A 25530-nucleotide genomic window follows, 5' to 3' on the forward strand; every position below is an offset into this window, starting at 1 on the left:
GAACTATTCATTTACAAGGAAATGCCGTGAACTATTGATTTACAAGGAAATGCCGTGAACTATTCATTTACAAGGAAATGCCATGAACTATTGATTTACAAGGAAATGCCATGAACTGTTGATTTACAAGGAAATGCCGTGAACTATTGATTTACAAGGAAATGCCATGAACTGTTGATTTACAAGGAAATGCCGTGAACTATTGATTTACAAGGAAATGCAATGAACTATTCATTTACAAGGAAATGCCGTGAACTATTGATTTACAAGGAAATGCCGTGAACTATTAATTTACAAGGAAATGCCATGAACTATTGATTTACAAGGAAATACCATTAACTATTCATTTACAAGGAAATGCCATGAACTATTCATTACAAGGAAATACCATGAACTATTCATTTACAAGGAAATACCATGAACTATTCATTTACAAGAAAATGCCATGAACTATTCATTTACAAGGAAATGCCATGAACTATTCATTTACAAGGAAATACCATGAACTATTCATTTACAAGGAAATGCCATGAACTATTCATTTACAAGGAAATGCCATGAACTATTCATTTACAAGGAAATGCCGTGAACTATTCATTTACAAGGAAATGCCATGAACTATTGATTTACAAGGAAATGCCATGAACTATTAATTTACAAGGAAATGCCATAAAGCATTGATTTACAAGGAAATGCCATGAACTATTGATTTACGTGGGAAACTTTGCACTGATAGATCACATTGACAGAATATTGGAGAAGGTATAAACATTGGCAAAACATTCTTAAGACCACTTAGATAATCGAGAAAAGGGGATAGAAATACGATTTCGATGCACCCCCTAGAAGACGGTTTCATACCACCCTTTCCCCAAAAACATTCTAAACAGACAGATTGTCCAGTTCCACTTTAAAGGGGCAGTGTGACGGTAAGAGCTTTGCAATACCCCTCCTGCCCGGACATAATGAATTATGCTAGCGACAACAAACAACAGTTTAAAGTCTCTGGTTCGATATACATGACGTTGCACTGTTTTAATTGTAAGGAAGGACTGCATTTCACAGTAATTCAAGTGGAATTAGTTATCTACTGCAAGGTACATTATTTCTATTTGCATAGATTTTACTGTGGCATTTCAGTGTCCCAAATGGAATTTGTTATCTACTGAAAGTTACGTTTTATATGCATTGATTTTACAGCGGAATCAATCCTCGCCACACTGGTCAGAATACAGTATGTAGGTCTTGGAAGCAGTCCACTTCACCCTTGAGTGTGACGATTATGAATGTGTTTGTGTTGGGCGGTTAATTCACTAATACAGCGTATGTTCAGTAAAAATATTACCTGAGTATGTTCTCAAATATAAAGCAATGCTCAGAGATTATGCCGTAGTCAACGATGCAAAGTTTTAAGCAAATTAGCTAATTTGCATCCGAGAATCTCGAGTTTTGACATGAACTTCATAATAAGAAGGAGGCAAAATTTTTATGATTTGTACATGCCTGCCTGGTTAGTGAAACTCGTTTCATCCAGAAAGCGCGTCTACCCATCCTTGTTGGCTTAGTTCTTTAAAACGTCAAGGTGGCCACGGTAGCGCGCGTCGCATTGTAATTGTTAGTGACGATTTATATACAAAGTTCTGGCGGAGGAGGGCATTCTGGTATTTTCCCCAACACAAACTTTTCAGCCTTGAAGGCTGCAATGTCCTGTTCGCTGCATTTAAGATTAGTAGCTGAGGAGGCCGTTGCAGATGGAGCTGTAGATGACTGCGGTATTGCAGATGGAGTACTAAACGGGCCTGGTGTAGTGGCGGGCAAGTTATTGCTAGATGCTGTCGCCACAGTTCCATTTCCAAGCAAACCAGTGCCCTGGCCAAGCTGTGAGGTTCCAAACCCTGTTCCAAACAGGCCAGGTTGGGAATTATTACCAAATCCACTTCCTGGACTTGAAGCAACAAATAAACTACCACCAGGCTGACCGGTAGAACCAAATACACCAGGTTGAGGCTGACTGGTTGTACCAAATACACCAGGTTGAGGTTGACTGGTTGTACTAAAAAAACCAGCCGTCCCTGGCTGGTTGGCCAAACCAAACACCCCTCCTGCATTGGCAGTAGTTGCGGGCGGACTTGTACCAAAGGGCGCTGCACTGGTTGCCATTCCAGATCCAAATGTGTTGGGAGGTGAGGCAGACGTTTTCCCAAAGAAACCAGTTGCTGGTTGCTGTGCAGTGGCACCAAATACTCCTTTAAAGGAGAATGCAACCGTTACAAAGGGATATGGGAACAGTCTGGACATAAACATATATTGCTAGCGGTAGTATTGTATATAGCCTTTCTTAAAGCCACTTTTACGCCAGTTTACTTCCGGTCGATTACGTAATAATCTCCGATGATATTTAACGGAAAACGCGAAAAATATTTCAACATATTGAAAGCAGTATGTTTATTGGAAGTTTCTTTGAGGATGTGATTGATAATTTAAAACGGATGGCCTGTTATATATCTCGGATCTTAATAGATTTTTTTGTCTTTTAACGGTTGAGGTTTCCGTCGGACCTCCGGAAGTAAACTGGTGACAATGCGGCTTTAATCTCTCAGTCATTACAACGGTGCAACTGGTACTGGCATGACTGTACAAGCACAGGAAAGATTCGAGGTCCGAGGAATAAGCCAATCCAAGTGTCAGAATCACATTTGATTGACAAGCTTTTCAAAGCTATAAGTTTCTGCTATATTGTTGTAAACATTGAAGCTAAGCCTTACCACCTTGGTTGGCTAAGTACAAATGTGTAAAAAGAAAGCCTGCTTGTACTACATTTATTTAATTGTAACGTTGGTGAAATATGTGTGTCGCTGAGCTTGTACAGCATGATGGGCCACTTCTCAGCCATCTCAGGTGATTGTGCAATGGGCCACTTGAGATCTCAGCCATCTCAAGTGATTGTGTAATGGGCCACTTGAGATAGCCATCTCAGGTGATTGTGTAATGGGCCACTTGAGATCTCAGCCATCTCAGGTGATTGTGTAATGGGCCGTTTGAGATAGCCATCTCAGGTGATTGTGTAATGGGCCGTTTGAGATAGCCATCTCAGGTGATTGTGTAATGGGCCACTTGAGATCTCAGCCATCTCAGGTGATTGTGTAATGGGCCACTTGAGATAGCCATCTCAGGTGATTGTGTAATGGGCCACTTGAGATAGCCATCTCAGGCGATTGTGTAATGGGCCACTTGAGATCTCAGCCATCTCAGGCGATTGTGTAATGGGCCACTTGAGATCTCAGCCATCTCAGGTGATTGTGTAATGGGCCACTTGAGATAGCCATCTCAGGTGATTGTGTAATGGGCCACTTGAGATCTCAGCCATCTCAGGTGATTGTGTAATGGGCCACTTGAGATCTCAGCCATCTCAGGTGATTGTGTAATGGGCCACTTGAGATAGCCATCTCAGGTGATTGTGTAATGGGCCACTTGAGATCTCAGCCATGTCAGGTGATTGTGTTATGGGCCACTTGAGATCTCAGCCATCTCAGGTGATTGTGTAATGGGCCACTTGAGATAGCCATCTCAGGTGATTGTGTAATGGGCCACTTGAGATCTCAGCCATCTCAGGTGATTGTGTAATGGGCCACATGAGATAGCCATCTCAGGTGATTGTGTAATGGGCCACATGAGATAGCCATCTCAGGTGATTGTGTAATGGGCCACATGAGATAGCCATCTCAGGTGATTGTGTAATGGGCCACTTGAGATCTCAGCCATCTCAGGTGATTGTGTAATGGGCCACTTGAGATAGCCATCTCAGGTGATTGTGTAATGGGCCACTTGAGATCTCAGCCATCTCAGGTGATTGTGTAATGGGCCACTTGAGATCTCAGCCATCTCAGGTGATTGTGTAATGGGCCACTTGAGATAGCCATCTCAGGTGATTGTGTAATGGGCCACTTGAGATCTCAGCCATCTCAGGTGATTGTGTAATGGGCCACTTGAGATCTCAGCCATCTCAGGTGATTGTGTAATGGGCCACTTGAGATAGCCATCTCAGGTGATTGTGTAATGGGCCACTTGAGATCTCAGCCATGTCAGGTGATTGTGTTATGGGCCACTTGAGATCTCAGCCATCTCAGGTGATTGTGTAATGGGCCACTTGAGATAGCCATCTCAGGTGATTGTGTAATGGGCCACTTGAGATCTCAGCCATCTCAGGTGATTGTGTAATGGGCCACATGAGATAGCCATCTCAGGTGATTGTGTAATGGGCCACATGAGATAGCCATCTCAGGTGATTGTGTAATGGGCCACATGAGATAGCCATCTCAGGTGATTGTGTAATGGGCCACTTGAGATCTCAGCCATCTCAGGTGATTGTGTAATGGGCCACTTGAGATCTCAGCCATCTCAGGTGATTGTGTAATGGGCCACATGAGATAGCCATCTCAGGTGATTGTGTAATGGGCCACATGAGATAGCCATCTCAGGTGATTGTGTAATGGGCCACATGAGATAGCCATCTCAGGTGATTGTGTAATGGGCCACTTGAGATCTCAGCCATCTCAGGTGATTGTGTAATGGGCCACTTGAGATCTCAGCCATCTCAGGTGATTGTGTAATGGGCCACTTGAGATAGCCATCTCAGGTGATTGTGTAATGGGCCACTTGAGATAGCCATCTCAGAAGATTGTGTAATGGGCCACTTGAGATGGCCATCTCAGGTGATTGTGTAATGAGCCACTTGAGATAGCCATCTCAGGTGATTGTGTAATGGGCCACTTCTCAGCCATCTCAGGTGATTGTGTAATGGGCCACTTGAGATAGCCATCTCAGGTGATTGTGTAATGGGCCACTTGAGATATCAGCCATCTCAAGCGATTGTGTAATGGGCCACTTGAGATAGCCATCTCAGGTGATTGTGTAATGGGCCACATGAGATAGCCATCTCAGGTGATTTTGTAATGGGCCACTTGAGATAGCCATCTCAGGTAATTGTGTAATGGGCCACTTGAGATAGCCATCTCAGGTGATTGTGTAATGGGCCACTCGAGATCTCAGCCATCTCAGGTGATTGTGTAATGGGCCACTTGAGATAGCCATCTCAGGTGATTGTGTAATGGGCCACTTGAGATCTCAGCCATCTCAAGTAATTGTGTAATGGGCCACTTGAGATAGCCATCTCAGGTGATTGTGTAATGGGCCACTTGAGATCTCAGCCATCTCAAGTGATTGTGTAATGGGCCACTTGAGATAGCCATCTCAGGTGATTGTGTAATGGGCCACTTAAGATCTCAGCCATCTCAGGTGATTGTGTAATGGGCCACTTGAGATAGCCATCTCAGGTGATTGTGTAATGGGCCACTTGAGATCTCAGCCATCTCAGGTGATTGTGTAATGGGCCACTTAAGATAGCCATCTCAGGTGATTGTGTAATGGGCCACTTGAGATAGCCATCTCAGGTGATTGTGTAATGGGCCACTTGAGATAGCCATCTCAGGTGATTGTGTAATGGGCCACTTGAGATAGCCATCTCAGGTGATTGTGTAATGGGCCACTTGAGATCTCAGCCATCTCAGGTGATTGTGTAATGGGCCACTTGAGATCTCAGCCATCTCAGGTGATTGTGTAATGGGCCACTTGAGATCTCAGCCATCTCAGGTGATTGTGTAATGGGCCACTTGAGATCTCAGCCATCTCAGGTGATTGTGTAATGGGCCACTTGAGATCTCAGCCATCTCAGGTGATTGTGTAATGGGCCACTTGAGATCTCAGCCATCTCAGGTGATTGTGTAATGGGCCACTTGAGATAGCCATCTCAGGTGATTGTGTAATGGGCCACTTGAGATCTCAGCCATCTCAGGTGATTGTGTAATTGTATTGTTCCTAACCTGTACTGCCTGCTGTCCCGAATACACTGCTTGTCTGCGCATTAGAATTCAGTGAAGACCCAAGCGACATGTTTGATGGAATGAGAGGATTTCCAAAAGCTGAGGTAGATTTTGTTGACTTGATGGCTGCTTGCTATGGTGAAATATTTGAATCCGTCAAATAATACGACATACAAACCGATGATAAGTCGAAACAATCAATAAAGTTAAGCCCTGTGTAAACAGGGTAGACAGGGCTTTGATAGCTATGATAGCTGTTACAACTACAGGGGCGTGTCGAGAGACAAAACTCCACACTTTAAGGCAGAGCTACAGTAGTGTTGAAAGTGTGAAAGCTTATGATGAAATTCGCTAGTGTTGAAATGAGATTATGATGAAATGAGCTAGTGTTGAAATGAGCTAGTGCGGAAATGAGATAATGATGAAATTCGCTAGTGCTGAAATGAGCTTAATATTGAAATGAGCTAGTATTGAAATGAGGTTATGATGAAATTCGCTAGCGTTGAAATGAGCTAGTGTTGAAATGAGTTTATGGTGGAATGAGCTTATGATGAAATGAGCTAGTATTGAAATGAACTTATGATGAAATTCGCTAGTGTTGAAATGAGCTTATGAGGAAATTTGCTAGTGTTGAAATGAGCTTATGATGAAATGAGCTAGTGTGGAAATGAGCTTGTGAGGAAACGAGTAGTATTGAAAGGAGCTTCTCTGAAATTCGCTAGTGCTGAAATGAGCTTAATATTGCAATGAGCTAGTATCGAAATGAGCTTATGGTGAAATGAGCTAGTGTGGAAATGAGCTTGTGAGGAAATGAGCTAGTGTGGAAATGAGCTCGTGTTGAAATGAGTTTATGATGAAATGAGCTAGTGTTGAAATGAGCTTATAATGAAATGAGCTAGTGTTGAAATGAGTTTATAATGGAATGAGCTAGTGGTGAAATGAGCTAGTGTTGAAATGAGTTTATGTTGAAATGAGCTAGTGTTGAAATGAGCTTATGATGAAATGAGCTAGTGTTAAAATGAGCTATTGTTGAAATGAGCTAGTGTGGAAATGAGCTAGTGTTGAAATGAGCTCGTGTTGAAATGAGTTTATAATGAAATGAGCTAGTGTTGAAATGAGCTTTTGATGAAATGAGCTAGTGTTGAAATGAGCTTATGATGAAATGAGCTAGTGTTAAAATGAGCTATTGTTGAAATGAGCTAGTGTGGAAATGAGCTAGTGTTGAAATGAGCTCGTGTTGAAATGAGTTTATGATGAAATGAGCTAGTGTTGAAATGAGCTTATAATGAAATGAGCTAGTGTTGAAATGAGTTTATAATGAAATGAGCTAGTGGTGAAATGAGCTAGTGTTGAAATGAGTTTATGTTGAAATGAGCTAGGGTTGAAATGAGCTAGTGTTGAAATGAGTTTATAATGAAATGAGCTAGTGTTGAAATGAGCTTATGATGAAATGAGCTAGTGTTGAAATGAGCTAGTGTTGAAATGAGCTAGTGTTGAAATGAGCTAGTGTTGAAATGAGCTAGTGTGGAAATGAGCTAGTGTTGAAATGAGCTTATGTTGAAATGAGCTAGTGTTGAAATGAGTTTATAATGAAATGAGCTAGTGTTGAAATAAGCTTATGATGAAATTAGCTAGTATTGAAATGAGCTTATGATGAAATGAGCTAGTGTTCAAATGAGTTTATGGTGAAATGAGCTAGTGTGGAAATGAGCTAGTGTGGAAATAAGCTTGTGAGGAAATGAGCTAGTATTGAAATGAGCTTATGAAGGAATGAGCTTGTATTGAAATGAGCTTATGAAGGAATGAGCTTGTATTGAAATGAGCTTATATCGAAATGAGCTAGTGTTGAAATGAGCTTATGTTGAAATGAGCTAGTGTTGAAATGAGCTTATGATGAAATGAGCTAGTGCTGAAATGAGCTTAATATTGAAATGAGCTAGTATTGAAATGAGGTTATGATGAAATTCGCTAGCGTTGAAATGAGCTAGTGTTGAAATGAGTTTATGGTGGAATGAGCTTATGATGAAATGAGCTAGTATTGAAATGAACTTATGATGAAATTCGCTAGTGTTGAAATGAGCTTATGAGGAAATTTGCTAGTGTTGAAATGAGCTTATGATGAAATGAGCTAGTGTGGAAATGAGCTTGTGAGGAAACGAGTAGTATTGAAATGAGCTTCTCTGAAATTCGCTAGTGCTGAAATGAGCTTAATATTGCAATGAGCTAGTATCGAAATGAGCTTATGGTGAAATGAGCTAGTGTGGAAATGAGCTTGTGAGGAAATGAGCTTATGATGAAATGAGCTAGTGTTGAAATGAGCTAGTGTTGAAATGAGCTAGTGTGGAAATGAGCTAGTGTTGAAATGAGCTAGTGTGGAAATGAGCTGGTGTTGAAATGAGTTTATGATGAAATGAGCTAGTGTTGAAATGAGCTTATAATGAAATGAGCTAGTGTTGAAATGAGCTTATAATGAAATGAGCTAGTGTTGAAATGAGTTTATAATGAAATGAGCTAGTGGTGAAATGAGCTAGTGTTGAAATGAGTTTATGTTGAAATGAGTTTATGTTGAAATGAGCTAGGGTTGAAATGAGCTAGTGTTGAAATGAGTTTATAATGAAATGAGCTAGTGTTGAAATGAGCTTTTGATGAAATGAGCTAGTGTTGAAATGAGCTTATGATGAAATGAGCTAGTGTTAAAATGAGCTATTGTTGAAATGAGCTAGTGTGGAAATGAGCTAGTGTTGAAATGAGCTCGTGTTGAAATGAGTTTATGATGAAATGAGCTAGTGTTGAAATGAGCTTATAATGAAATGAGCTAGTGTTGAAATGAGTTTATAATGAAATGAGCTAGTGGTGAAATGAGCTAGTGTTGAAATGAGTTTATGTTGAAATGAGCTAGGGTTGAAATGAGCTAGTGTTGAAATGAGCTCGTGTTGAAATGAGTTTATGATGAAATGAGCTAGTGTTGAAATGAGCTTTTGATGAAATGAGCTAGTGTTGAAATGAGCTTATGATGAAATGAGCTAGTGTTGAAATGAGCTAGTGTTGAAATGAGCTAGTGTTGAAATGAGCTAGTGTTGAAATGAGCTAGTGTGGAAATGAGCTAGTGTTGAAATGAGCTTATGTTGAAATGAGCTAGTGTTGAAATGAGTTTATAATGAAATGAGCTAGTGTTGAAATAAGCTTATGATGAAATTAGCTAGTATTGAAATGAGCTTATGATGAAATGAGCTAGTGTTCAAATGAGTTTATGGTGAAATGTGCTAGTGTGGAAATGAGCTAGTGTGGAAATAAGCTTGTGAGGAAATGAGCTAGTATTGAAATGAGCTTATGAAGGAATGAGCTTGTATTGAAATGAGCTTATGAAGGAATGAGCTTGTATTGAAATGAGCTTATATCGAAATGAGCTAGTGTTGAAATGAGCTTATGTTGAAATGAGCTAGTGTTGAAATGAGCTGATGATGAAATGAGCTAGTGTTGAAATGAGCTTATGGTGAAATGAGCTAGTGTTGAAATGAGCTTATGATGAAATGAGCTAGTGTTCAAATGAGCTTATGATAAAATGAGCTAGTGTTGAAATGAGCTTATGATGAAATGAGCTAGTGTTGAAATGAGCTAGTGTTGAAATGAGCTAGTGTGGAAATGAGCTTATGGTGAAATGAGCTAGTGTTGAAATGAGCTAGTGTTGAAATGAGCTAGTGTTGAAATGAGCTTATGATGAAATGAGCTAGTGTTGAAATGAGCTAGTGTTGAAATGAGCTAGTGTGGAAATGAGCTAGTGTTGAAATGAGCTAGTGTGGAAATGAGCTGGTGTTGAAATGAGCTAGTGTTGAAATGAGCTAGTGTTGAAATGAGCTTATGGTGAAATGAGCTAGTGTTGAAATGAGCTAGTGTTGAAATGAGCTAGTGTGGAAATGAGCTAGTGTTGAAATGAGCTAGTGTGGAAATGAGCTAGTGTTGAAATGAGCTAGTGTTGAAATGAGCTAGTGTTGAAATGAGCTAGTGTTGAAATGAGCTTATGGTGAAATGAGCTAGTGTTGAAATGAGCTTATGATGAAATGAGCTAGTGTTGAAATGAGCTAGTGTTGAAATGAGCTAGTGTTGAAATGAGCTTATGATGAAATGAGCTAGTGTTGAAATGAGCTAGTGTTGAAATGAGTTTATAATGAAATGAGCTAGTGTTGAAATGAGCTTATGATGAAATTAGCTAGTGTTGAAATGAGCTTATGATGAAATGAGCTAGTGTTCAAATAAGTTTATGGTGGAATGAGCTAGTGTGGAAATGAGCTAGTGTGGAAAAAAGCTTGTGAGGAAATGAGCTAGTATTGAAATGAGCTTATGAAGGAATGAGCTTGTATTGAAATGAGCTTATGAAGGAATGAGCTTGTATTGAAATGAGCTTATGTCGAAATGAGCTAGTGTTGAAATGAGCTTATGTCGAAATGAGATAGTGTTGAAATGAGCTTATGATGAAATGAGCTAGTGTTGAAATGAGCTTATGGTGAAATGAGCTAGTGTTGAAATGAGCTTATGATGAAATGAGCTAGTGTTCAAATGAGCTTATGGTGAAATGAGCTAGTGTTGAAATGAGCTTATGATGAAATGAGCTACTGTTGAAATGAGCTAGTGTTGAAATGAGCTAGTGTGGAAATGAGCTAGTGTTGAAATGAGCTAGTGTGGAAATGAGCTAGTGTTGAAATGAGCTAGTGTTGAAATGAGCTAGTGTTGAAATGAGCTAGTGTTGAAATGAGCTTATGGTGAAATGAGCTAGTGTTGAAATGAGCTTATGATGAAATGAGCTAGTGTTCAAATGAGCTTATGATGAAATGAGCTAGTGTTGAAATGAGCTTATGATGAAATGAGCTAGTGTTGAAATGAGCTAGTGTTGAAATGAGCTAGTGTTGAAATGAGCTTATGATGAAATGAGCTAGTGTTGAAATGAGCTTATGATGAAATGAGCTAGTGTTGAAATGAGCTAGTGTTGAAATGAGCTAGTGTTGAAATGAGCTAGTGTTGAAATGAGCTTATGGTGAAATGAGCTAGTGTTGAAATGAGCTAGTGTTCAAATGAGCTTATGATGAAATGAGCTAGTGTTGAAATGAGCTTATGATGAAATGAGCTAGTGTTGAAATGAGCTAGTGTTGAAATGAGCTTATGATGAAATGAGCTAGTGTTTAAATGAGCTTATGATGAAATGAGCTAGTGTTGAAATGAGCTAGTGTTGAAATGAGCTAGTGTTGAAATGAGCTAGTGTTGAAATGAGCTAGTGTGGAAATGAGCTAGTGTTGAGATGAGCTAGTGTGGAAATGAGCTAGTGTTGAAATGAGCTAGTGTTGAAATGAGCTTATGGTGAAATGAGCTAGTGTTGAAATGAGCTAGTGTTCAAATGAGCTTATGATGAAATGAGCTAGTGTTGAAATGAGCTTATGATGAAATGAGCTAGTGTTGAAATGAGCTAGTGTTGAAATGAGCTTATGATGAAATGAGCTAGTGTTTAAATGAGCTTATGATGAAATGAGCTAGTGTTGAAATGAGCTAGTGTTGAAATGAGCTAGTGTGGAAATGAGCTAGTGTGGAAATGAGTAGTATTAAATTAAGCTTATGAAGGAATGAGCTAGTATTGAAATGAGCTTATGTTGAAATGAGCTAGTGTTAAAATGAGCTAGTGTTGAAATGAGCTAGTGTGGAAATGAGCTTATGATGAAATGAGCTTCATGTTGAAATGAGCTAATGTTGAAATGAGCTAGTGTTGAAATGAGCTAGTGTTGAAATGAGCTTATGATGAAATGAGCTAGTGTTCAAATGAGCTTATGATGAAATGAGCTAGTGTTGAAATGAGCTAGTGTTGAAATGAGCTAGTGTGGAAATGAGTAGTATTGAAATGAGCTTATGAAGGAATGAGCTAGTATTGAAATGAGCTTATGAAGGAATGAGCTTGTATTGAAATGAGCTTATGTTGAAATGAGCTTCATGTTGAAATGAGCTAGTGTTGAAATGAGCTTCTGATGAAATGAGCTAGTATTGAAATGAGCTTATGAAGGAATGAGCTTGTATTGAAATGAGCTTATGATGAAATGAGCTTCATGTTGGAATGAGCTAGTGTTGAGATGAGCTTCTGATGAAATTTGCTAGTGCTGAAATGGGATTAATATTGAAATGAGCTAGTATTGAAATGAGCTTATGATAAAATGAGCTAGTGTTGAAAAGCTACAGTATAATTTATAGTATCACTGTAAAACCTAGTAGTGAGGTAGTGTAACAGACTTGCAAGAACTGTTATAAGAGGAACAATAAATATGCTTTAAATAATGTTTGAGTGACCAAACAGATATTCGATTTCTTGTATTCGATTTTGCCTATCCCCTCGCATCCTATCATTTGATCAGCCATCCCTTGCCAGCAGAGCAGGGATTGCTGAACAAAGCGGACACCAAAAGTCACAACAGCCTCACCAGTTGCATGACAGACATATTTTTGAGCTCCTGACGTCGCTGGTTATTGTTGTTCCACAGATCTTTAAGAGCTTGTTCCTAGATACACAAAAATATTTTATTAAACTGCCTGATCTTTTCTAGAGTCAGAATCAGCCACAATTTCAAGGGTATTTACCAAGTTATCTTTTTCATGAATTAATTTAGGGAAGCTATTGAGATATTTTTGATAAAAATTTATTAAATGAATTGTAAAACATTGTATTTAGATGTTTATTTTTGGATTCCTTTTCATAATTTGTCAATAGGGATAAAGTTAACATCATAGGTATCACATGGAAAAAGGATAGTATTTGACAGTACTTCAAAAAGAAAAGACAAATTTTTGAAGACCAAGGGTGAGCGACAGACAGCACTTACATAGACTGGTGACTTGTACAGACAGCACTTACATAGACTGGTGACTTGTACAAACAGCACTTACATAGACTGGTGACTTAACAGCACTTACATAGACTGGTAACTTAACAGCACTTACATAGACTGGTGACTTAACAGCACTTACATAGACTGGTAACTTGTACAAACAGCACTTACATAGACTGGTAACTTGTACAAACAGCACTTACATAGACTGGTAATTGTACAGACAGCACTTACATAGACTGGTAACTTGTACAAACAGCACTTACATAGACTGGTAACTTGTTAAGACAGCACTTACATAGACTGGTGACTTGTACAAACAGCACTTACATAGACTGGTAATTGTACAGACAGCACTTACATAGACTGGTAACTTGAACAGACAGCACTTATATAGGCTGGTAATTTGTACAAACAGCACTTACATAGACTGGTAACTTAACAGCACTTACATAGACTGGTAACTTAACAGCACTTACATAGACTGGTAACTTAACAGCACTTACATAGACTGGTAACTTAACAGCACTTACATAGACTGGTAACTTAACAGCACTTACATAGACTGGTAACTTGTACAGAAAGCACTTACATAGACTAGTGACTTGTACAGACAGCACTTACATAGACTGGTAACTTAACAGCACTTACATAGACTGGTAACTTGTACAGAAAGCACTTACATAGACTGGTGACTTGTACAGAAAGCACTTACATAGACTGGTAACTTGTACAGAAAGCACTTACATAGACTGGTGACTTAACAGCACTTACATAGACTGGTAACTTGTACAGAAAGCACTTACATAGACTGGTAACTTGTACAGAAAGCACTTACATAGACTGGTGACTTAACAGCTCTTACATAGACTGGTAACTTGTACAAACAGCACTTACATAGACTGGTAACTCAACAGCACTTACATAGACTGGTGACTTTTACAGACAGCACTTACATAGACTGGTAACTTAACAGCACTTACATAGACTGGTAACTTAACAGCACTTACATAGACTGGTAACTTGTACAAAAAGCTCTTACATAGACTGGTGACTTGTACAGAAAGCACTTACATAGACTGGTAACTTGTACAGACAGCACTTACATAGACTGGTAACTTAACAGCACTTACATAGACTGGTGACTTTTACAGACAGCGCTTACATAGACTGGTAACTTAACAGCACTTACATAGACTGGTAACTTAACAGCACTTACATAGACTGGTAACTTGTACAAACAGCACTTACATAGACTGGTAACTTGTACAAACAGCACTTACATAGACTGGTAACTTAACAGCACTTACATAGACTGGTAACTTAACAGCACTTACATAGACTGGTAACTTAACAGCACTTACATAGACTGGTAACTTGTACAGAAAGCACTTACATAGACTAGTGACTTGTACAGACAGCACTTACATAGACTGGTAACTTAACAGCACTTACATAGACTGGTAACTTGTACAGAAAGCACTTACATAGACTGGTGACTTGTACAGAAAGCACTTACATAGACTGGTGACTTTTACAGACAGCACTTACATAGACTGGTAACTTGTACAGAAAGCACTTACATAGACTGGTGACTTAACAGCACTTACATAGACTGGTAACTTGTACAGAAAGCACTTACATAGACTGGTAACTTGTACAGAAAGCACTTACATAGACTGGTGACTTAACAGCTCTTACATAGACTGGTAACTTGTACAAACAGCACTTACATAGACTGGTAACTTAACAGCACTTACATAGACTGGTGACTTTTACAGACAGCACTTACATAGACTGGTAACTTTACAGCACTTACATAGACTGGTAACTTAACAGCACTTACATAGACTGGTAACTTGTACAAAAAGCTCTTACATAGACTGGTGACTTGTACAGAAAGCACTTACATAGACTGGTAACTTGTACAGACAGCACTTACATAGACTGGTAACTTAACAGCACTTACATAGACTGGTAACTTAACAGCACTTACATAGACTGGTAACTTAACAGCACTTACATAGACTGGTAACTTGTACAGAAAGCACTTACATAGACTAGTGACTTGTACAGACAGCACTTACATAGACTGGTAACTTAACAGCACTTACATAGACTGGTAACTTGTACAGAAAGCACTTACATAGACTGGTGACTTGTACAGAAAGCACTTACATAGACTGGTGACTTTTACAGACAGCACTTACATAGACTGGTAACTTGTACAGAAAGCACTTACATAGACTGGTGACTTAACAGCACTTACATAGACTGGTAACTTGTACAGAAAGCACTTACATAGACTGGTAACTTGTACAGAAAGCACTTACATAGACTGGTGACTTAACAGCTCTTACATAGACTGGTAACTTGTACAAACAGCACTTACATAGACTGGTAACTTAACAGCACTTACATAGACTGGTGACTTTTACAGACAGCACTTACATAGACTGGTAACTTTACAGCACTTACATAGACTGGTAACTTAACAGCACTTACATAGACTGGTAACTTGTACAAAAAGCTCTTACATAGACTGGTGACTTGTACAGAAAGCACTTACATAGACTGGTAACTTGTACAGACAGCACTTACATAGACTGGTAACTTAACAGCACTTACATAGACTGGTGACTTTTACAGACAGCGCTTACATAGACTGGTAACTTAACAGCACTTACATAGACTGGGAACTTAACAACACTTACATAGACTGGTAACTTGTACAAACAGCACTTACATAGACTGGTAACTTGTACAAACAGCACTTACATAGACTGGTAACTTAACAGCACTTACATAGACTGGTAACTTAACAGCACTTACATAGACTGGTAACTTGTACAGACAGCACTTACATAGACTGGTAACTTGTACAAACAGCACTTACATAGACTGGTAACTTAACAGCACTTACATAGACTGGTGACTTTTACAGACAGCACTTACATAGACTGGTAACTTAACAGCACTTACATAGACTGGTAACTTGTACAAACAGCACTTACATAGACTGGTAACTTAACAGCACTTACATAGACTGGTAACTTAACAGCACTTACATAGACTGGTAACTTAACAGCACTTACATAGACTGGTAACTTAACAGCACTTACATAGACTGGTAACTTAACAGCACTTACATAGACTGGTAACTTGTACAGACAGCACTTACATAGACTGGTAACTTGTACAAACAGCACTTACATAGACTGGTAACTTAACAGCACTTACATAGACTGGTGACTTTTACAGACAGCACTTACATAGACTGGTAACTTAACAGCACTTACATAGACTGGTAACTTGTACAAACAGCACTTACATAGACTGGTAACTTAACAGCACTTACATAGACTGGTGACTTTTACAGACAGCACTTACATAGACTGGTAACTTTACAGCACTTACATAGACTGGCAACTTAACAGCACTTACATAGACTGGTAACTTAACAGCACTTACATAGACTGGTGACTTAACAGCACTTACATAGACTGGTAACTTGTTCTCTGCCTTTGCTTTGTAAGCCTCCAATCTGATCTCCTCAGGAGTAAAGTCAAGTAGACCTGATGTAGCAATAAGCATGCCATTCAAAGTCAAGTAGACCTGATGTAGCAATAAGCATGCCATTCAAAGTCAGTAAAATATAACAATGGGTTAAACCATCAACCTTAGCCTCACCCTTTTGAGGGGAACAGGTGAGACAGTGACAAACCCCATCCACTCTCCCTAACATAACTCTTGGAGAAAGTGAAAAGATTAAACTCTTCCAATAACTAATCTAACCCTTTTGAAAAGTACTGGGGTAAAAATGTATCCTCCCTACACCCCGACTCTTAAAAACTATTTGCAAGAATGAATCCTTCCTCACCCGTGAAAAGTGTCTGTAGGAAAGCACCATCCTTACACTCACACCTTTGAAAATTGTCTGTAAGAAAGCACCATCCTTACACTCACACCTTTGAAAAGTGTCTGTAAGAAAGCACCATCCTTACACTTACTCTTTTGAAAAGTGTCTGTAAGAAAGCACCATCCTTACACTCACACCTTCGAAAGGTGTTTGTAAGAATGCACCATCCTTACACTTACACCTTTGAAAAGTGTCTGTAAGAAAGCACCATCCTTACACTCGCACCTTTGAAAAGTGTCTGTAAGAAAGCACCATCCTTACACTCACACCTTCGAAAAGTGTTTGTAAGAATGCACCATCCTTACACTTACACCTTTGAAAGGTGTTTGTAAGAATGTACACAGCATCTGCCCTTGAAAATCGTTGGTTACATTAATCCCTCCTACTAGTGGTAAACATTCTGACCTGGTAGGCATGGCTCTTCCTTGTGGTATGAATAGCACGACAATGGCCATTGTTTACTGGGTCCCCAGGCATCTAAATCTCTATGCACAGACTGTCTACAATGGAGGGTAACCAGTTACAAAGCCTTTCACTCGTACATATAAGCCATGTAACACCACAGAATGTAATACACATCATAACATTTTGCTTTGTATTACATACATCCTGTTGCGTTACAAGTCCCCATCCATCATAACTAAAACATTTTCGATACATTTCAAAATTTTTTAATAATAAAAATTGAAAACACAGGAAAATATTTTCTGCACAAAAGCCTGGAATCTGCAAGGGGGAGGAGAGGGGTCACCCTTGTTCTTCTCCTATGTTTTCTTAATTGTACCCTTATTTGTACAGAAAGAAAGGAACAGGCTGGCGAAATTATGTATTCTTGTGTTTGATTTTGACAAATCCTTGATGATTTATTGAACTATTCTTTGAACCCACAATCCATACTGTGACAAAGTTAGCAAAATTGTAGAATAACTCTAAGCAGAATGATTCAAAGTTGTACATAACATAAACCACAAATTTTGTGGTTTTTGAGAATGACCTCTTAGCCCATATGAGTGACTCTATGTCCCATAATGTATATGTTATACATACAGTATTAGTACAACTCACTGTATTTGAGATGGGTTATAAGTGTATCATTTCATCCTAACACTCAGTGTCCCATACTGTATAATATATATGATATACATACAGTATTAGTACAACTCACTGTATTTGAGATGGGTTATAAGTGTATCATTTTCATCTAACACTCAGTGTCCTATACTGTATAATATATATGATATACATACAGACTGGTAGTACAACTCACTGTATTTGAGATGGGTTATAAGTGTATCATTTTCATCTAACACTCAGTGTCCCATACTGTATAATATATATGATATAAATACAGACTGGTAGTACAACTCACTGTATTTGAGATGGGTTTAGTGTGTCATTTCCTCCTAACACATTGGGTGGATTTGATGATCCAAGCGATGAAAGTGCACCAAAACGATTCTAATAAGAAAAGGAAAAAATAAATACATTCTATAGATGGATTCTACAGTTAAAATCTCTAAGGATTACAGTGAATACTTCACTGACTGCTAAGATGATTTTGATAAATACATTGTGGTTTCATCAAGGAGGTGCTCATGGACTTTTAGGTTTCGATACAGGCTGTATTTTTACCCAAACCTTGAAGGAATCGGGTAAATCAACTACTGTATGTATATCCTTCACAAAAAAAAAACATTTCCAGGAAACTCAGTCCTTTCTATAAGACTGAAGTAGAGAGGAAAATTTTATGTATTTTGCTATAAACTCTGTGTTTCAGTACTTTATAACTCTACTAAATGGGTTTGGAACTTCTCTTTATTCGGCCATTCGGCAACTCGATGGTTCCCTCTGTTTTCAGTCCGCTGACCCCTTATGATAATCATTTCTCTAACAACAAATGACCCTTTTAACAAACAAAAAATACCCATGGAGTTTTCTTCCCCCAACCCCCCTCCCCCCAAAAAAAGGAAAACTAAGGAGGAAAATTTCAAAACCAACATATATTCACCCTCTCTTCTCTCCCATCACTAGGGAGAGGACCCCCAGGGGCACCCGTTCTAGCTGTCTTACCTGGTTGGTGTTGAAAGCTCTGTCTCTTGTGTTACCAGAAAACCCTCCTCTGCTCTGGCCAAAAGCCCCACCTTGCTGGCCAAGCCTGGGCTGACCACCAAAACCTCCCTGGCCTGAAACCATACAAACCAATACATATTCACCAATACCTCCCTGGCCTGAAACCATACAAACCAATACATATTCACCAATACCTCCCTGGCCTGAAACCATACAAACCAATACATATTCACCAAAACCTCCCTGGCCTGAAACCATACAAACCAATACATATTCACCAAAACCTCCCTGGCCTGAAACCATACAAACCAATACATATTCACCAAAACCTCCCTGGCCTGAAACCATACAAACCAATACATATTCACCAATACCTCCCTGGTTTGAAACCATACAAACCAATACATATTTACCAATACCTTATTTCTAGTGTATAATGCACACTTTATTTCCCAAATCAAATTGAAATCTGTGTGCGCATTAGTCATGAAATTGTTTTTAGCATAATTAAAAAAAATGGAAATCAAGAAAATACAGCAATACCATTGTGGACATTAACTTTGGGAAAACAAAAAAAAATGCTGAATATATGAATTGTTGCAAAATACATATGCATAAATTCTATTTTGAATTTTGAAACTCTAAAAAAATGCTATCTTATGTATATAACACTTCTGGCTATCTTGACAGTGAAATGAAGTGTGAAATGAGCCAATAAGGATGCAAGAAATGTACAATGTGATTGACAGAAGCTTTGCTAGTCAACAAGCATAGTAAAAAAAATTATAGTAATGAGGATCAGAGCACAATGGAATTATTTTAGTTATAAAGATATCTATCAAAACTACTAATTGATAAAGTCCTTCAAAATTTGTCTTGTGCTCACAGTGGCGTGTGTTGGACAATAATAACGCGTACCTGTCAACTCTCCCGCATTAGGCGGGAGTCTCAAGATTTTGGACCCCTTCTCCCGCTCTCCCACGTTGAACACAAAATCTCCCACTCTTAAGATTTTTTAGCGCTTCCGAAAAAATTATTCTATAGAAAATCGTCATTTGCCCAATTTTCTATTAAAATATTTTAAATAATAAATCCCTTGCGCAGCGCAATTTATTCTCGTGAGATCTATTAGTGGATTTGTTCGCAAGAGCTTTCTATACGGCAAACGATTGCGAGGTTTACCCACCCCTCCCCATCAAAAATGAATATACCCTACCCCTTCCCCAAAAAATTCTCAAGTCTTGAGATTGTCGGAGGTTGACAGGTATGATAAAGTAAACTTCAGTATACAATGATCAGTAAGTTTATTCAATCTCACCTGCATTAGACACATCATGTGAATACTTGCAGTTGTCACCATGCCAACAGTTCCCCTTGAGAAAGTGCCTGCATGCATTGCTGTTACTACTAGCAGGTCTTGCGCGACTGCCGAACCCTCCACCGCCACCTCCGCCAAACCCGCCGCCTCCACCGCCACCTCCGCCAAACCCGCCGCCTCCACCTCCGCCAAACCCTCCACCGCCACCTCCGCCAAACCCGCCGCCGCCACCGAAGCCTCCACCTCTGCCACCAACACTTGCCCCTTGAATGATAGAAAGAACAGTAAATACATTTCTACTGTATTTATTGTGCAACACTGGAAATGGCACCATCAATAAACACTCTCAGAAGCAGACATATCCAATTATGGCACTCAAAACTCTGTTTTAACCTATTTTCTAACTAATATTTTATTTGAACATTTTTTTTTACAATACAACAATTCACAGTCAAGTCTTAACCAACATAAACTTGCCCAACCAGGAGTAATGTTACTTATCTAATTGTGACGCCAAGTTTTATATGAGTATAACACCAAAAAGAGCAAGCTGAGTAAGTGTTATCTATGGTCAACATGCATTAGGTTCTACGGTGACTATCGTCCGTGTAGAGCATATAGCTGTCAACTCACCCCCATTAGGCGGATGTAACAAGATTTTGGACCTCATCACAAGCCTAATGTATTTAATGAATATACAGACATTTCCTGGCACAGGGAGTATACCAGCCAAGTATTACTAGCCAAATTCTAACAATCATCATACATGATTGGATAAACCTGTAGTCTTGCCCAAAAAGAATCAAAGAATTAGACGTTTCACTTACTCTGACCGGCGCCAGCGCGTGGGTGTTCATTCCTACATCGGTCACCAAAACTACATGAACCACGGAGAAAATACAGGCAGACTACCATTACTCAAATCTAGAGTCCTCCACGAGATATGTATCTACATTGGACTCGTCAAACTGAATAGAAATGGTTGTTTATTGAGAGAGAGAGAGATTTTTCACTTGTGTAGGCCGCCATATTGGGGAAAACTGACAAGGCGTTTCAGGTTAGGATCGCGGGAGACTGGGAGTATTTGAGGCTATTTATTAAAAGGTTGACTAAATGCCCGAGAGTTTTTTTTTTTATTCAAATGACCCATTAAATTGTCCATCAAGTGAGTACAATATATGATTTATTGTTGAGAAAGGGCAAGCAAATTTCAAAGAAGCTTTGCTGTCGGTATTGAATGTTTTCCGTTGTCTTTGTACACTATATAAGGGTTAGCGATGGGTAAAATCCAAGACTTGACGAGGCGCTAGCCCGAGACTGAAATTTCGGAATCCGAGCCCGAGCTTTTCCGAGCTTGTTTTTGGATAACTTGCTCGAGGTATGTCACAAACATCCAGTAGCGGATCTAGGGGTAGTGTTTAAGGGGTTACCCCCCCCCCCCCCCCTTTTGGGTTGCCAGATAGCAATATGTAACAAAAAAAAATATGTAACTGAGCCAAACCCCCTTTAGCGAAAAGCTAGATCCGCCCCTGACATCGGTTGAAAAAAGAATAAGTAGACTTACAATACAATCTTGCTACTGTAGCCAAAGTCCCTGTCTATAGCGGAAAGGCTCAAGACTTTAAAAAGAAGGGGAAACCGTAGCGAGGTAACAACATAAAACAGATTGCGTTTAACAAAATTAGAGACTCCGAGCTAGCGGTTAAAAATCCGAACCGAGACCGTGGTAGAAAAAAAAACAACAACAGGCTCCGAGGCCTATAAAATTTTGAAAAAAAAAATCCGAGATTTCGTGACTTGCGTAAAAAAACGTCAAGATTTCGCGAATTCTTGCGAGACTTTCGAAATTTCGAGTTAACCATCGCTACCCCTTATATAGACGTCATTTCAGTGACACTCTCACTAGTCTTTTTCACACGTCTTCGATCGCGCGTACTCCCTCTTCCGGTGGCCGCGTCGCCCTGGGGCCAAGAGGTTGGCAGGCCCGTAGCTAGCCAGGATTTTATAAGATTTTAGTTTTGGGTTAATTTTTACACATAGGCTTTTCAAGTAAATTTTATACGGGGAATGTACCAACACAGTTTGTAATGAAATTGCGCACTCTGTTATACCTGACACACTTTGTAATAAAGTAGATGTTCCTTTTATTGAAGCTTGAGTGTGACAGGTCTGTCATTGGTGCCATTTATTTCTAAATCGCCATATTCTGATTTCTGAGAGGAAACCAGATTTGGATTTCAGATCTGGTGACATTTAACGTGATCGTCATTGCAGACAATAATAGCAACTAATAGTGACGAATCTGTCCGTAAAACTATTTATTGGCAAATACTACGATGAAAATCCTTGGTTGCTCGCATGATTTATAATAGTCGGGTCGCTTAGCGCACAAAAAGAGCTCAATCTATACACAGCGGACAAAAGCACCAAACTTGGTATAAATATAGCCTAGAGGATGGTAATCAATATTGAGACCGGTGTCCACCGGTACCATTTGCGGATCCATAAATAAAGAGCAATTATTATTTTTTTTTTTTTAGAAATCTGGTGTTGCGGGTACCCTGTGGTAAGATTTTCATACCTTTTCAAGACACAAAAAAGATCAAAATGCACATATTTGAAAACGATTTCTATCATTTCAGCTGTATTGTATCGGATTCCGAGCCAAGAAACATATAAATAGCTATAAAAAGCTACATTTGAAGAAGAAGGAAAACCTACTGGAACTCAGGCCCCACGCGGCTTTATTTACATCCCTTTTGCTAACATGCAAATATGACTGATTTTTATTCATTAAATAAGCACAAATGTGGTGCACATGAATTTTTCCAGAAATTTTCTTTGAATGAGTTCTCTAAGTATTATATTAAGGGCTATAGAGCTTTAATTTAACCAGCGCGGCTGTAATTAATAGGCCCGTCAGCAGGAAAAAATATGCTACCGATGAGGGAGATTTTTCATAGCCTATTGAGCGTTAATAAATTATACCATGACAACTCGGATCATTTGTTTATCTTTTCGTTACGGCCCTATGTTATTTTAAAATCAAAGTATCACAATTGTTTCCGAGGCGAGAGCCTCGCTCTACCCCATGCTAGTTATGGGTCAAAGCGGGGGAGCCGGCAGACTCCCTTGACTTCCAACCACTCGGTCGTATGAAGCCAAAAACCCTAGCTAATAGCGTTCCATTATTTATATTTTCATTTTGTGAAAAAAAGGATATAAAACTAATATAGATCGGCAGCGGTGGCTGGCGTCTACAGATATGGCGCTCAAAACCTTCTGATCGTTAGAATAATAGAATAATTCTGGCTTACGTCAGGTTTTGGGCTAAACGTGTCCTTTCTTAAGGTTGACGCTAGTATCGTCAACACTAGAGTTTTTGAACACTTGTTTATAGCACCGTCGTTTCTTCGGCACCTCGAAGAAAACGTCCCTGAGAAAGGAAAAATCCTCTGTTTGGAAAAGAAATCCCCGCGGACCCTGGGCACATGCTAGCGTACGCGCATCATTCTGAAAAGTCTCTTTCAGTTTGTTTCAGAATAACTTTCTCCCCTTTATTACAATAACGGTCCGCCGATCACTGATCCGCACCTTAGGAAAAGCCTCTAAAACTCTGTCCTTTAGTAGAAAACGGTTAAAGGATTTCTAATTCCCCAAATCTTCCAAGCGTGTCTCATGTACATTGTGGAGCTCGGACATCTGAAAAACGAACGTACCATTTTCAACAGCCCCCATTCTATATTCTCTCTTATCTTTCTCTCTTTTCAACAGCCCCTCTAATATTCTCAAGAAAAGAATCACAACCTAATAACTTTGATTAAGGAGGCATATCTAAAGCATCTTATTGGTCTTTGGTGTCTAGTTCACAGACACTTACAAAGCACCCTTATTAAATCCATCTCTACCTCTTTTTATTAAGCCAACATCAAAATACCCGATAATTGCGATTAATCGCAGATTTAGAAGAAATGAATTTAAAACCAAGACAAAATTTCATATTTAGTAGGTTATAGACATTGTACGTCCTTGATACATAAAGAATGAGCTTTTTTACCTAAAATACGCGATTTTATGAGGTACTTACAGCATATACAGTACCAATATAAGCCGCCATTTTGGATACCGTAACGGGGATTGGGTCTAACTTTGAAAACGTTTTCTCTTAAATAAATCATTTTAATGCAGCCGACGACAGTTTTATCTTGAAATATGAACAACTACTGTTATATTTCCCCTACCAAAAAAAAAAAAAAAAACAATCAGATATTTCGCCTTAGTTTTGGAAATACAAGATCTTTTAAATTTCACCGCCCGTGATGGACGCTTTTCTCTAACTTTTATTCCGTTATCACAAAAGTGGTACCAGTGTGCACCGGTCTCAATATTAATTAGAATCCTCTTGGCAATCTTTATGCCAAGTTTGGTGCTTTTATCCGCTATGTATAGATTGAAACACTAAGCGAACGGACTATAATTCTTGGACGCTATATTTACTTCGATGGAGCCCCACAACCGATGCCTGTGCCAAGAAAAATAAGAACTCTAGAATCTGAAATGCTCGTAAGAAATTCGAGGAGAAGAGAGGTTTATTCAAAGTATTTTCTAAAACCTAAGAACACAAAGCATCCTTGCTTTTGTTATTCTGGGCACAAAAATGTCATATGCACGTGCGTGACTGGACAAAGGAGAACAATCGCTAAAGGCCTTGAAAGGCAGGTTGTAGTGTGCTGCACATGATGACGACATCGTTACCATAGCAACACGCCTATTCCCAAGAGAGGCAAGCATGAAAAAGACCCCTATATTTTTCAGTCTACATCTCAGCGAGCTGTGCGTGGCGTAACCCACTAAGACAGGGCTGGGATCCTGGTTTTTGCCTCCCCATTAATGCGCGGGTACCTCAGGTTCCTTGTGTTGTACAGTCTATTTTTTCTCATTTGCCTATTCTGGACGAGGTTCGATTCTCGGCCATGTCCTCGAATATTCGTCGTTACACGGCAGATATTTCATCGCATGCGCATAGCCAGGATTTGCCCACGGGGCTGTGCCATGTATGTAGTCTTCACGTTTACATGACAACAAATACCACAGGGTAACCATAAGAAAAATTTCATCGCTTACGATGTTGAATTGATACAGCACAGGGTACTCAGGTGTAAGTGTTTTAGGGTTAGAAAGAATTTCTAAAGATTTTAGTTTTAGCCATCGGCTTCTCAAGTAACACAGTGGCTAAATGCCCGACAGTCGCTTTTCCTTTGAAGATCTTTCCCGACAATGTTATTGCAGCAAATAAAACTCCTAAGTGTCACTTTCAAGCAAGGAAAAACATTCAATTCCGACAACAAAGTAAATTTAGATTTGCTTGCCTTTTTTCAACAAATAAAGAATACTTACTAGGTCGAAACTAGGTTAAGAATTTACTAGGTTATTTGAACCAACTTGCCATTTCAGCTCATTTTCGTGAAACAAAGAATACAGTAAAAG

General features: G+C 39.2%; 1 protein-coding gene and 1 long non-coding RNA gene across 2 annotated transcripts; one reads left to right on the forward strand and one right to left on the reverse strand.

The window, feature by feature from the left end:
• The first annotated feature begins 236 nt into the window (after positions 1–236).
• Positions 237–1385, forward strand: LOC125573736. Its single transcript, XR_007314198.1, has 2 exons — positions 237–762; positions 1201–1385. It is a non-coding gene; the product is annotated as an uncharacterized LOC125573736 (long non-coding RNA).
• LOC116617785 (nucleoporin NUP42) lies at positions 996–21088 on the reverse strand. Its single transcript, XM_032380765.2, has 9 exons — positions 20871–21088; positions 20044–20307; positions 18726–18838; positions 18025–18113; positions 17061–17155; positions 16235–16311; positions 12332–12409; positions 5880–6012; positions 996–2246 (listed from the first exon to the last, which is right to left on the reverse strand). Exons 1-9 carry the CDS (start codon positions 20956–20958, stop codon positions 1627–1629), a joined length of 1557 nt encoding a protein of 518 aa, XP_032236656.2. The 5' UTR covers positions 20959–21088; the 3' UTR covers positions 996–1626.
• Between the last annotated feature and the right edge of the window lie 4442 nt (positions 21089–25530).

Source organism: Nematostella vectensis, chromosome 11 (assembly GCF_932526225.1).
Source record: "Nematostella vectensis chromosome 11, jaNemVect1.1, whole genome shotgun sequence".
NCBI lineage: Eukaryota > Metazoa > Cnidaria > Anthozoa > Actiniaria > Edwardsiidae > Nematostella > Nematostella vectensis.

Excerpts from the sequence above, each read along its gene's own strand:
- LOC116617785 (XM_032380765.2), bottom strand. The coding sequence starts at position 20,958 with ATGGTAGTCTGCCTGTATTTTCTCCGTGGTTCATGTAGTTTTGGTGAC. Across the intron at positions 16,312-17,060 it reads GGAAGAGCCATGCCTACCAG|GTCTACTTGACTTTACTCCT; the intron begins GTCAGAATGTTT and ends TTGCTACATCAG. Across the intron at positions 2,247-5,879 it reads CGGGACAGCAGGCAGTACAG|GAGTATTTGGTGCCACTGCA; the intron begins GTTAGGAACAAT and ends TCTCCTTTAAAG.